At 45.6% G+C, this 15,051-nt stretch overlaps 1 protein-coding gene across 1 annotated transcript in view; it reads left to right on the forward strand.

The window, feature by feature from the left end:
- Positions 1 to 14,340, forward strand: part of LOC147612369 (uncharacterized) — a 32,174-nt gene extending 17,834 nt beyond the window's left edge. Inside the window, exon 3 of the mRNA XM_086782892.1 lies at positions 14,200 to 14,340. Within this exon, the coding sequence (XP_086639018.1) occupies positions 14,200 to 14,340 (141 nt within the window). The remainder of the gene's footprint in view (positions 1 to 14,199) is intronic.
- Positions 14,341 to 15,051: the final 711 nt, after the last annotated feature.

Genomic DNA, 15,051 nt, shown 5'->3' on the forward strand with positions numbered 1-15,051 from the left:
CACTTCGTCAGAGAGAAGGTCTTGGCAGGAGATCTTGACCTTGTTTATGTCAGCACAGAGGATCAGGTAGCTGACATCTTCACCAAAGCATTGGGTACAGAGAAGCTCCGCAGATTCAGGGCTTCGCTTGGTGTACATGAGATGGAGTTGAGCTCGAGGGGGAGTGTTGAGATATCGAGCTCGTCTAGTGAGGCGGTGGCCACTGATCTGGGGGATAGGCCCCACACTTACACCACTGGCATGGTTGGTGAGATCATGGGAGATATGCGGCCAGTGGGATGACAGGCTGTGTGAAAGCCATTTTAGAGACTAGCATAGTTATAGCGCCAGCTCATTTAGTTGGGTTCACACTATAGAGAACCCGTGTATGTATTGGTTGAGTACCTTTCATATTGTGTGTACTCTTATTCTTGTATATGGTGTGTTAAGTGTTGAGTAGAGAAGAAGAAGATTTCAGCCTCTCACCTTGTGTGTTCTCTATTAGGGTTTTGTGAGTGTGTGTGTGCTTGTAAGAGCTCAAGCTCTCTTCCCCCCTGCATCTTTTCATGGTATCAGAGCCTGGTTCGTGCTAAGGGCTGAGCTGCAAGCAAGAGAAGGTGTAGGGAGCCTCCGTAGAGTCCCAGAACCATCTCTTGACGTGGGTAAAATATACTCTGCATGAAAGAAAAAAATGAGCGCTCTAAAAGCTCTGATGCCGAACAACCAGTATATAGTAGCTTGCCGATTTCAAAGTGGTGCGCCTCAAAGGTTCCAAAAAGGGCCTCTAACGGCTCCCATTCCACAAAATGTCGATGGAAAGATGTCTGCACAGAACATTACAAGAACACACTTGAAAAAATCAAGCTTTCGTAACATGAAATGATATTAGCATGTCTTAGTGCAGCCCATAAAACAAGAAGCACAAATAAAACTTACAATTTGCAGGAAAGCGTTTGTGATTGGCATTGTCAACACAGAGTTGCGATGCCTTGTAGACGTGTTGGATCATCACCTACTTGCTTCCGTCAGCCCCCTGCTTAAGATCCACTATGCGACCCTTCCAATGGTGCGACTTTAACCCTATGTATCTGCGAGAGACTTTGTGGGCTCCCCTTGTGCTTCGACGCATCGTCACCCACATTCCTTTTGCAAAGGTGCTTGTAACTCACAAGCTAGTGTCGTCTTGTTCGTTGTTGCTGCTGCTAAAGGACTCCACCCTTGAACGAGGTCGACAACTCATTGTGCTTGGCTAACCGATTAAGCTAAATGCTATGAAGTTGTAGGTGTGTAAGAAGATCTTTGCAACCTAATGCTAGCAGAGCATATAAGCTGGCAAGAGGAGCCAAGAATGTGTATAAGCTAGCAAGAGGAGTCAAGAATGTGTATAAGCTAGCAAGAGGAGAGTGAAGAATGTGTGCAAGCAAGAGAGGATGGACTTGATGGGGAAAAAAGTGGACTGTTTTCCAAGCTTTCCATAGCCAAGAAGATCTCTGCAACCTAATGCTAGCAGAGCATATAAGCTGGCAAGAGGAGTCAAGAATGTGTATAAGCTAGCAAGAGGAGAGTGAAGAATGTGTGCAAGCAAGAGAGGATGGACTTGATGGGGGAAAAAGTGGACTGTTTTTCAAGCTTTCCATAGCCAAGAAGGCACAGAAAGATAGATCTAACTTTAGGAGGGAAGGGGAAGGCTGAATGGGGAGGGAGGAGGCCAAAAAAAGACTCTTTTAGTTAGAGAGAGACTCAAAACCGAATTGCTAGTTTTAGAGAGAGGAAGAGGGAGTGGGGAGAGAGAAAAGTAGCTTTAAATGAGGGATAATGATGGGGGGCATTTTTGGCCCTAGCCCACTTTTTGAGGTGGGGTCATTTATACCAGTTTGAGCTGTCTTTATTAAAAAAAGGTGGAAAATTTGATTTTATTGAAAGATTTTGCATTTTTCAGCCCAATTTCTTAAAAGAAAATGGTATGATTCAAGTTTGACCCCTACATATTAGGGGCAGGGAAACCCAACATTTTTCTCCACATGGCCTTCTCCCATTGCACCACTCCTTAATGACTGTCAGGCTTGGGGCAAATTAAAGGGCCCAAGAAGACCCCAAACAAGTCCTAATGACTCATCCGTTGAGGACCAGCAAGGTCAATCAGCCAGATCCATGCCCGATTTCAAAAAACAACTCTTACTCCTTGTTCCAATATCTTTCGCGATACACATGTGGGTATCTTCGGCGACCCAGAGCCTGAGCACCGTATGGTCAGCACCCTCTAGCGCTTCACTCATAGGCCACTTCCTTGGTCCCTCATCCATTGTACTGGAAGCTCACAATTTAAATTGAACTGAGGTTGGTCAAGACCTCGCACCATATGGTCAGCACTCTCTAGAATCCTTCGCAGTATAGGTGACCTAGCGCTTCACTCATAGGCGGCTTCCTTGGTCCCTCATATCAATCCACATTACAATCCACATCCATTTCATATGTATTCCCATTCTCATCCAATCACATCATTTTCCATCTCATCGCATCTTTTCTCATTTATCCTCATCATCATTAGATCTAATCCACTCGCATCTACCCATATTCACATCTCATCACATCACATTCATTCACATCTTATCCATTCATACACATCTATCCTGATTCACATCCCATCACATCACATTCATTCACATTACATATCATCCATTCACATCTATCCCAATTTAAATCACATCTCATCACATCCATTTCACATCTTATCCATTCATACACATCTGTCCTGATTCACATCCCATCACATCACATTCATTCACATTACATATCATCCATTCACATCTATCCCAATTTAAATCACATCTCATCACATCCATTTCACATCACATCTCATTCATTCACATCCCGATTCACATGACATCACATCTCATCCATTCACATCACATATCATTCATTCACATCCCAATTCACATGACATCACATATCATCCATTTACATTCCGATTCTCATCACATTACATCTCATCCATTTACTCACATTGACATCACATTCTCTCACATGCACATCCACATTCATTCTTTCACATACACATCCACATCCATTCTTCCTCATACATATCCACATTCATTCTTCCACATCCATTCTTCCACATCCACATCCATGTACCTCCCATCTCACCCTTTCACATATCCTCTCATCTCATTATTCACATCCACATCCATTTCATTACATCACATCTTATCACATCCTATTTTCAGCTTATCACATTCATTCACATCCTATCGCATTCATTCACATCCTATCACATTCATTCACATCCTATCGCATCCCATACACATCTTATCACATCCTATCACATCCCATAGAGATATTATCACATCCATTCACATCCTATCACATCCCATACATATCTTATCACATCCATTCACATGCTTTTTTCATTTAATAGCTTTTTCTAGTTCGATACCAATAATGGGACTTTTTCTAAATTTTTACCAATTGTTTGGCCTAAGCAAAGGTTCTTTTTCTTGACGTCTGTTTCCATATTCCTTCTCAATTTCTCAATTGAATTATATTCAATATTCCTCTTTTGAATAAAAGAATTCATGGGATTTGTAGAAATCAATTCTACCCATATTTTCGCTTTTGGGGTAAATAATCATAAATTGAATTATACTAAAATTTCCTCTTCTTCCCATTTATTTTTTGGATCTCAAATACCATGGGAATTCCTCTTTTTGCATTTGATTATTTGCATTCCAATGTCATGGGAATTCCTCTTTTTTTGTCAATTATTTCTCATAAAATAAATTCATCTAAAATAAAATATCGATTATTTCAATATGCTAGGAATTTCTCTTTTCCCATCTAAATGATGGAATTCTAAATGTGATAGGAATTCCTGTTTCACCAGAAGAGGAAGCGAGCCTCGCCGCCGCAGAGGTGGAATGCCTCCAGGCACATTCTACCATCTGTCGTATAGTCAACACTCGCCCCAGCAGAGGGGAGATCCGGGATCTTCTCCAGGCCTACCTTCTTGCAGATGTGGGCAAGATCTTGGACGTTCAGCTGGGCCATGGTCACTACCAGATCGAGTTTGAGACAGCCCAGAGCGTGGCCCAGGTCCTAGCCATGAGTCCCCTTGACATCAGGGGTGCTCGGGCATTCTTCAGACCACCCTGGCAGCATGGCTTTGACCCAGCAGAAGCGGCTGAGGAGGGAGAGTGCCTTTTCCATGTTACAGTTTGCTTCCTTGGACTCCGCTTCTGCGAGTACCTTTTGCTCCTTTTGAGGCTAGGAGCATTGGTGGGCTCGATGCTTGAGACTAGCCCCACAGCAGCTTTGGTGGTGGCTAGAGCAGTTGGGCTACCTTCGCTCAGGGTTTTGGTTCCTGACATCTCCTCCCTTCCGAAGGTCATTCAGCTACCTAGGATAGGGGGGATGGATTGATCAGAGAGTGGAGTTCTCGGGGCTCCCGAACCAGTGCTTCATCTGCAGGCAGGTCGGCCACCTACCCTCACAGGAGACCCCGACCTTCACCACAGCAGCAGGCCCCTGATGGCCTGCCCACAAATGTGGCTCGGTAGGTAGCCTCTAGGACACCTGCTCAGCCCACAGAGACCTCAGAGTGGTAGCCTGGGACAGGGGCACCGTCGAGGGAGACAGCCACAGCAGCACGCCCAGAGACCCGATGCAGCAGCAGCCACAGTGTCAGCATCACTGGGTTCCCATGAGGAACAGCTTTGCTCCCCTCTAGGAGGAGACCCCCAGTGTTGCTGCGAGACTGAGGACCAGGAGATGCCAACACCCCCTCCTTCGCCCCCTCCCGCCTCGCCTTCCACACCTTCGCCTCCTCCCATCCCCGTCCGGTTTTGGCAGCGGCTCCTTATCCACCCCCTCCTCCCCCCCCGCTCGCCTCAGCTCCCCGGGAGGCCCTGGCACAGTCCCCTGGCGCTCACCTGTAGTTTGGAGGACAGTGAGCACCGACCTTACTCGAGCACCACAGAGGAGACTTACCATGCCGATTCGGGCTTCACGGATATCCTCTATCCGTAGTTGGCTAAGTCGCCTCAACACTCGACAGCGCTCGGCGGAGGCTTTTGATTACTCCTTCACACGGCTTTTTGGAGCAGAGGGCCCCCATGAGCCAGCACCCATCAAAGTCCATGTAGTGATACCTCCGGCCCACCGCCGCGGGGAGGAGGCACTTGATTCACCGGTGGCCTTCTCATTCCCTCTCTGTGGCCCTCGCGACCGGGAGTGGACTCTGGATCTCGCTCTTAGCACTTTGAAGACTCAGGCAGTTGAGTTTTCTCACCATGTGAGCGATCTGGAGGTGACAGATGTGATAGGCCGACTATGGGAGTTGGCTCATTTTTTCTTTGATCTCGGGAGTGTGGATGCCTCAGGGATTCAACATTTGGTCATTCGCATAGTGGCAGACTTAGCACGCGACCCTGGATATGTATGCATTCACGAGGTTGCTCTGTCTAAGCGGGAGGTAGTCACCATGGGACACAGCCCCACTGGTGCCTGATCCAAGATTCTTGCAGAACACTGGGTGGGCAGATTTGTAGCCGCTAGGATGGGGACTATTCTCCATCCAAGCCGCTTGCAAAGGCCCGTCGTATGGCTGAGACAGCATCCACCTCAGCAGGTCCTCCACGAGGATCATCTCATGGAATGTACAGGGCCTTCACGATGCACACTATATATGTTATCGTGGTTGCTTGAGGCAGGAGCTTCAGAGATGCCTGGTTGGGGGCAGTATTGATATTTTGATGATGCGCAGGAGCACCATTTGGGTGAGAGCAGGATCCGAAGATACGGTTCGGTGATGCCTCGTAGATGGGACACCTTTTGGTCTGCAAGGTTTGGCCCCTTGGGTGGGTAGGGAGGAGTATGCATGGTCATTGCGGATGTATGGCGGCAGGCCATTGTGGATCGCGGGATCATTGTGCTTGGTAGAGCACAATATGTCATTCTAAGGATGCATGATGAGCTATTTGGCGTGCTCAATGTCTATGCGCCCAACCATGCTAGTGCCAGAGTAGAGTTCTGGACCCAAGTTACGGATGCATTTCTAGAGGCCACACATTGGTGTGTCGGGGGAGACTTCAACATGCTTGAGGACCCGGGCGATAGGGTGGGAGGTAGTCATGTTACAGTGCACGGCATGGAGCTTGCGGCTTGGGAGCGATTTTGCATGACACTGAGGATCACTGATGCATGGCAGCATGAGGCCTTCTCCCGCTCTCAAGACAGTCTTAGTTTCTCTCGGTCGGATTGTCGGTAGGGAGGGACTAATCTATCACGGATTGATCGCTTCTATGTGGGTGACAGGTTAGGGGAGCGAGGGGGCTCCGTTGGCATTCTTGCTGGCACCTCTTTTTCAGATCATGCGCCATTTAATTTGACACTTGAGGAGAGGACACGGGAGACCAGCTTAGAGTTGAGGATCCCAGAGAGGGTACTTACAGATCCTAGTCTCGCTGAGGACATTGAGAGGATATGGCATGATAGTCAGAGCTTTGACCAGGATGCAGCAGGCGAGTGTGCCCAGGGACTCATCGAGCTCAGCTCTTTTTTGCATGCTGCAGCCTTGACACGGCTGGGAGAGACTCGCGCGAGCGGGAGCGTTGGTTGAACGTAGCCTTGCTTTGCTTCAGCGCCTTCAGGGAGCAGCAGCCTACATGTGAGTGGGTGGCATCCCAGCTCTGAGCCAGGCACGCCAGGAGGTTAGAGAGGTAGAGGAACAGAGACATGAGTTTTACTATCGTCGCCAGGCCTCTCAGTGGACGCAGCTTGATGATAGAGTGACTGGGGAGTTTTTTGCGATTACTGGACCCCGCCATGCTCAAGCAGGAATCCGCCTGCTTGGGAGGTCGGACGGATCGGTAGCCACTGAACCCGGGGAGATCAGAGCCATTGCCACTAAGTTCTATAGAGACCTGCTTTCAGCGGAGCCAGCCACTAAGTTCTATAGAGACCTACTTTTAGCAGAGCCAGTCAATCACTGAGGCTCGGGATGCTTGCAGACAGACTGTGTGGGCCCATGTGCAGAGGAGGGTCACAGATTGTATGCATACAATTTTGGGTGAGCCTCTTTCAGAGGTTGAGCTTGCTGAGGCCTTGAGGGCCCTTCCACGCCATAGTTGCCTTGGGGAGGACAGATTGACGCCTGCCTTTTTTATGCGCTATTGGGACCTTTTTGGGGCCACGTCTCCGCAGGGGCTTTCAGTATGTTTTGGACACTGGGGTGATGCCATAGAGCTTTTCAGAGGGCTTGATCTTTCTTATCCCCAAGGGGGAGGGAGTATCAGAGATGATATTCGGCATTTGGAGACCTATTACGATCCTCAATATTGTCTACAAGGTCTTAGCAAAGGCCTTGAGTTTGAGGATCCAGCCCTTTCTGGGAGAGTTGATTCATGCTACCCAGACAGGATTCGTCAAGGAGCGTAGTATCCTTGATAACATTTTTGTTGAGATTCAAGCTCGATGTCAGTATGAGCCAGCTATGCTATGTGCTGGCAGATTAGGTAGGAACATGTGTGAGACATAAATGATCGCGTGTCCAGCTGGTCATAGTGTGTGGACATTAGCTAGGGTTAGATGAGTGTGGACACAACTCATAGTGTGTTGTGTGTATTATGGATTATGGCATTATGCTTTGTGTGAGAGTGGAGATGGCTTCCCTCTATGGTTAGGGTTTGCAATATACATTAGGGTTTGCTCCTGTGTGTGTGTCTCCTACCCCTCTACCGTTCTTTGAACATGGTATCAGAGCCTTGTGCTGTTTATTAGGGTTTATGAGTGAGTGAGTGAAGAGGGAGAAGAAGCTGTGAAGAGAAGCTGTGAAGCTTGCCATTGGAGCTATGAAGCTTTGGAGCACACCAACTACTATCAGATCTGAGAGCTTGGCCTACGGGATAAGGTCTTCTAAACATCCTTGAGCGGATTGCAGGTGATTCAGGAAAAAACAAAGCAAGTTAGAGCAAATCAAAGCAAAGCAAAATTCTGGTTTTTGAAAGCTTTCCATTAAAGCTTGGCAACATTGATGTATGGTGGAAATACATGTAAATATGGAAAAAGACATATGTATTTGACAAAGAGGGATGTATTGTCAACCCCTACGCAAGCCTTAAACAATTTTTGGAGCAAGTTACATGCATTTGAATGAGTGAAATTACTGGTTTTTTGAGCTCTCACAAAACAGAGAAAAGGAAGTGAAGATTTGATGCATCTGGAGCATATTTTTGTAAAAATCCAAGCATTGATGGATTGCACACATACCTAGGAGTGTTGGGGACTTGATTACCTCATCATTTCACATTGCAACCACTCCCAAAGCCCTCAGGAATAGGTGGCGCAGACTGCATAGGGAAACAGAGCTGATTTTTGATCATTTTGATAATTACTACTTGGTTGGTTGATTCCTTTCACAATTGCTTTAGCAATTGGTTGCTACACACATTGGAGAAGAGGGCTACATGGTTGATTTGATCAATTATGCCTAATTGAGCTAGGAATGAGCTGATTAAACAGGCTGTCCACTGGTTGCAGAGAAACAGAGCAATTTTAATTGAGCAATTAATCTTTGGTCTTATACAATTGGACAAATTCCTCTTACGTGGAGTTGATGGACACTATTGCTAAGCTAATGAATGCCTGGTTGCTCAATTTGGACAAATATTGAAGAAATTAGAGCCATTTTACTACTGGTTTTTCTGGTTTTTTTGGTTTTTCCCAAAACAGAGAAAGGGGTTTTCAAAAATTGATATGTACACATGTCAGATGGTGTTGATATTAAACATTGAGGTTGTTTAGGTGTCAATGCAAGTTGCCCATACTTGATTGCACCACTACATTGTGATTTGGAGCCGTGGAAGCACATCAAACAAGGTATCTCGGACTGCGTGAGACAGTTCATCTTGGATGCATACAGGTTGATTTTCTACATCAAATTTAAAGATTGTTGGCTATCTTGGAGTATCTAGAATACTAATTGGAGTGTGGTTGAGCTGAGGAAGGCTCGGTTATAGATTTGGAAGAGTGCGGAAGGTGCACATTAAGCAAACATGTCGGATAATCCAGTACAGATTGTTGGTGAAAAGATGGATAGGAAGAACTTCCAGGCATGGAAGTACAGGATAAAGAGTTTCTTGAAAGGAAAAGGATTTTGGAATCTCATTACAGGTGCTGAGCCAGAGCCTGAGCTACCTCGACAACCTACACAGCAGTAGCTTATTGCTCATAAGCAATGGTCAGAGAGAGCATTCAAAGTGCTGCACTATCTGTCTATATGTATTTCTGATGCTATGCTCATACACATACAGGATGCTGAGAATCCCAAAGATGCATGGGATACTTTGGTCAAGATGTTTGATACAGATACGAGTGCTCGCAAGTCTCAGTTGCGATAGCAGATACATAATGTGAAAAGGAATAAAAGGAGCATCCATGATTATGTGCAAGAAATCAAGAAGTTTGCAGATGCATTGGCCACAATAAATGCTCCCATGCCTGATGATGATTTGGTGGATATTGGCTTGCATGGTCTTGGCAAGGAATACAAATTTTTTGATACATCTATCTCCGTGAGGAGTACAGGTTTACCGGACTTTGATGAGTTGGTTTCACTCTTGCTGGTGGAGGAAATCAAACTCAGTGATTCATTTCTGGATGCATCTACTAGCCATGATGATAATGGCAGAAATCAGGTTTTCTATTCGCAGAGAGGCTTTAGAGGCAGGGGGAGATTCACATCACGTGGTCGTGGTGGTAATGGTCGTGGATGGCAGGATAGGTCATTACAGCAGAATTTTCAGCCTTCATATGGTGCTCGAGGTGGTCGTGGATATTCACCTCATATTATGGCGAGGAATTGGATGATCCTTCTATGTACAGGAAGATGGTTGGTAGTCTCATATACATGACTATCACACGCTCGGATTTGAGTTATGCTGTGGGGCTAGTAAGTCAGTTTATGCAGAGCCCTAGAAAACCACATTTGGATGCAGTGAGACGCATCATGAGATATGTGAAGATAACTGCACGTTATGGTCTACTTTATGAGAGTGGTAAAAGCTTGGACTTACGTGGCTACACAGATGCTGATTGGGCAGGTAGCGCATATGACAGGAGGTCTACTAGTGGATATGCGTTTACACTTGGAAGTGCCGTGGTGAGTTGGAGTAGCAAGAAGCAACCTACAGTTGCTTTATCCAGTACAGAGGCTGAATACAGGGGTGCAGCCATTGCTACTTGTGAGGCTATATGGTTAAAGAGTCTCTTGACAGATTTGTGTGAGCCTATTGATGGCAAAGTTGTCATTCACTGTGACAACATGAGCAGTATACAATTGGCAAAGAATCCAGTGTTTCATGCGAGGACCAAACACATAGAGGTCCATTATCACTTTGTCGTCAGAGAAAAGGTGATGTATGGTACAGTTGATCTTCAGTATGTGAAGACTGATGAGCAGGTGGCAGACATCTTTACAAAGCCACTTAGCAGGGAGAAATTTGAGTACTTCCGTACTATGTTGGGAGTACATGGGATGAGTTTGAGGGGGAGTGTTGAGAGCTTTGATATCCCAAGCTCATCTACATCTTCATCGGCAGTACATCATGAGCTTGAGAGGGGCTGTTGAGATTCAAGCTCGATGTCAGTATGAGCCAGCTATGCTATGTGCTGGCAAATTAGGTAGGAACATGTGTGAGACATAAATGACCGCGTGTCCAGCTGGTCATAGTGTGTGGACATTAGCTAGGGTTAGATGAGTGTGGACATAACTCATAGTGTGTTGTGTGTATTATGGATTATGGCATTATGCTTTGTGTGAGAGTGGAGATGGCTTCCCTCTATGGTTAGGGTTTGCAATATACATTAGGGTTTGCTCCTGTGTGTGTGTCTCCTCCCCCTCTACCATTCTTTGAACAATTTTCACCTTCTGGGAGAGGCGACAGCTCGAGCTTAATTTCTCGGTGAGGACCTGGTCGTGATTGGGGTTTCTTAGAGGGCACTATGCTTTGCCTGGGCTTTGAGCTAGTTTGGATTCGAGGAGTGGCGGCTCTATATTCGACAGCTCGTGGTGCTGATTGCAGGAGGACGGGGGCCGAGTTTTGAGTTGACCAGATCAGTCCGTCAAGGGTGTCCTCTCTGTTGAAATATACAAGTGAATAGGGTGTGTGTGGGAACAAGCTCTTGGATAGAGGCTGTAAAAGAGGAGATGTAATTGTGAAAGAACCTGTGAAAAGGTTAGAAGAATCTACTGGGAGAGAATAATGGGTAGCATGAGGGAATTTAGGAGTGTGGAGATATTCTGGGAGATAATCAGGGAAAAGAGAAGAGGTGGAGAGAATCAGGCAAAAGGTGGAGATATTCTGGGAGTGAATCATGGAGAACTCAATGGGATTTGATGCTTGATGTAAACTCTATAAATTGAGGCATAGCCCTAATGAGAATTTGCTGGTTTTTGAGTATCCATGCCTACATTAATCTATGTGCTAATTATTCACTAATTACATCTTAATCACTTGCTAATCACTTTGTTAATTATGTTGATTCTAGTGTTTGATCCACCATAGCTCATCATTTAGCTCAAATTTCAACATGGTATCAGAGCCATGCCTAGAATCAACCAGATTTATGAGCCCATTAGTGAATTAATCAAGATTAGTAAGTAATTAGCAAAAAAATCAGTTTTTAGTAAGCTTTCACTCTTCCCCTTCACCCCCAGCCAGTGGAGGGTCTCTAGCACTTAGCACACTTCAAATTAGGCCACAAGCTTCTAGCTTAAGCTAGCCAACACCCCTAGCTACAAGCACATCAAACGGCGCAGCAAAACGCGAAGGCGTTTAGGAGAAATCACCGTTTTCTTCAGCGCTGATTTTTCTGAGTATTCTGCAGATCTTGAGCTCATCAAATCAAATTGAGCTAATTCCTCTTATCACAAAGAGTAATCAAGCATGCTCTACAAGCTGGTGAAGACAGAAATCAATTTCATCAAGTCTACAGAGAGATCCAAGCTCTTCATCAAATCTGCAGGTGACTTTGGTAAAATAGAGATTAAGCTTTCATTATTTGGTCAAATCTTGTGTTTCTTAGCTTAATCCTCTACTAGACTCATTGCTATTGATGCCTTTGAAAGCATTTGAGCTCATTTGAAGTGGAAGGCATCAGATCTGGGCTCCCCGCATACTCTGTTTTCTGCACACAAACCAGAGCATTAATTTGCTAATCAGTGATTAATCAGTGCTAATCACTGTACTTTGGTGCAATTGAGGGTTCAAATTAACCATTAGGTATCTGATACAGATCCCTAAAGCTTCAGATTGCAAATCGGAGTTGGTTTGATACTCCAACCATCCCGTACAAATTGGTTACTCTCAATTTAATGTAATTTCTCGTGATTTTATGCTGATAAAATTGTTGTAATCATCTATTAAACACCAGATTGAGTTGTAAAAGGGTAGACACTGCCCTTGAATCTTGAATTTGGATCAAAAGGTAAGACCCCCTTCACATCACCATGAATTCAGCACAGGAAATAGCCAAATTTAATAGAGAACAGTTTTATACATGGCAAACAAAAACCATGTATTTGCTGATGAGGAAAAATCTGTGGGGATTAGTTGAAGGGAGAGATGAATGCCCAGAGAGAGGGGAAAATGAGTGGAAGAGTAGGAATGAAAAAGCATTGGGGCTTATTGCACTCAGTTTAAATGATGAGATCATTCATCATATCACAGGGATACAATGGGCAAAAGATGCATGGGATGAACTCAATAAATTATTTGGTACACAAGCAAAAAATTCCAAGATAAATCTATTAATGCAATTCTACAAACTGGACATGAAGGAAAGTGAACCCTTAATCACACACTTGAACAAATATAAAAGCATTAAGCAACAGCTGGCAGCTATTGGCAAAAAGGTAGAAGATGATGAAGCATTAGCTGTACTTTTGAAGAGTGTGGACAAAGGAGATTATGAAAACATTGTAGTAACACTAAAGAATGTACCTGAACTGAAGATACATGAGATAGAAGCAGCTCTACTAGAGCAAGAGAGCAGAGGCAAAGAGAAGAAAGAGCTCGACTCAACAGCAGGAGAGGAAAAAGCATTCTTCACCCGAGGAGGATTCTCTCGAGGACGAGGACGAGGAAGAGGCAGAGTAGGAGGGAGGACCTTCACTTGCCACAAATGTGGAAAGCCAGGACACATGGCGAGAGACTGCTACAGCAAACCCAGTGAAGAGGGAACGACATCGGCAAACTTCATGGAGGCTCCAAGAGAAGTGGAGTCGGATCATCTTTTCTGAGAGAGAGAGAGAGAGAGAACCCACAACCCAATGTAACCTGCCCCAACAAAGTAAAACCACCTCTGAGCCACCGATGATGTAGGCCAAGTGGTAGTTGTATGTGTGAGCACTTTAGTCAAGGTCGCGGGCACTTATAGTAGCCTTGGACACATAGAGAGAGAGAGAGTGTCAAGGACTATGGAGTTTAGGGACTTGAGGCACTGGTCGCGGGCTATCAAGTAAGAGGGAAACTTGATACAGGGTCCAGGTGTGTTAGGATTATTCACTTGAGGGGAGGTGTTGAAATATACAAGTGAATAGGGTGTGTGTGGGAACAAGCTCTTGGATAGAGGCTGTAAAAGAGGAGATGTAATTGTGAAAGAACCTGTGAAAAGGTTAGAAGAATCTACTGGGAGAGAATAATGGGTAGCATGAGGGAATTTAGGAGTGTGGAGATATTCTGGGAGATAATCAGGGAAAAGAGAAGAGGTGGAGAGAATCAGGCAAAAGGTGGAGATATTCTGGGAGTGAATCATGGAGAACTCAATGGGATTTGATGCTTGATGTAAACTCTATAAATTGAGGCATAGCCCTAATGAGAATTTACTGGTTTTTGAGTATCCATGCCTACATTAATCTATGTGCTAATTATTCACTAATTATGTCTTAATCACTTGCTAATCACTTTGTTAATTATGTTGATTCTAGTGTTTGATCCACCATAGCTCATCATTTAGCTCAAATTTCAACACTCTCACCCCGTTTCTTTTTCTCTTCTTTGCTGAGGCTATGAGCATGTATTGGACGGCAGAGGAGGTTGGTTTGAGAGGACTCTAGCTCCCAGTCCGGGGGGAGGACCTGCTTGATGCTGAGTTTGCTGATGACACGAGTTTATTTTTGCATGGCCAAGAGGCCAATCTTCAGCACGTTTATTTTTGCATGGCCAGGAGGCCAATCTTCAGCGGCGGCGAGTAGAGCAGTCGCTCAGTGTAGCTTCAGGAGCATTGATCAATTGGCGCAAGACAGTGGCCTTTTGGATCAATAGCGCTCCCACTCTAGCATGGAGCCCAGACTCGGGTTTTAGATGAATTAATCTTGGCACAGTAGTGCGGTATTTGGGATGCCAGATTGGACTAGATTTGTCACCTGAGCAGTAGATTACAACGCTTCTTCTGAGCATTCGGAAGAAGCTTTTGTATTGGAGTACAGCTCGGCTATCCGATTGGCTGGGAGAGTGGTGGTGGCAAATCAGGTGCTTTTAGCGACCATGTGGTACATCACATCTTGCTAGATCTTCTCGAGCGCTTGCATCAGCCAAGTACAGAGGCTGATCAGGATCTTTCTTTGGTTTGGACAGGATGGTCAGCCAGCCCAGCTAAGGTTGCTTGGGCAGTTATTACACTTCCGTTGGCCCAGGGAGGCTTGGGCATTATAGATCCAGTTGATCAGAGTAGAGCCCTATTAGGGAAGCTTATTGTTTAGGAGCTGCTTCCAAGCACTGAGCCTTGGAAAGAGCTTCTTTTTCAGTGGCTCTGCAGGCTTGGGGTCCCCGAGCAGGGGGCACTTGGGCACCAGAGATACAATGGATCTTCATAGAGATGAGGAGGACATGCCTCAGTAGAGGATGGGAGGACAGATTTGCCTTGAGCATCCTGAGATCTTGGGAGTTGCTGAGACAGGGACTCTCTCAGAGACCTCCTTCTTGTGATGAGGAGCGGGCCAGACAGCCGCTCATCTGGAGCCCAGCGGTTCGCACAGAGCAGCAGGGTGATATGCTAGGTTCTCGGCCTTGTCTAGCC

The sequence above is a fragment of the Cibotium barometz genome, chromosome 45, assembly GCF_041138505.1.
Source record: "Cibotium barometz isolate CiBa-2024 chromosome 45, ASM4113850v1, whole genome shotgun sequence".
Classification (NCBI taxonomy): Eukaryota; Viridiplantae; Streptophyta; class Polypodiopsida; order Cyatheales; family Cibotiaceae; genus Cibotium; species Cibotium barometz.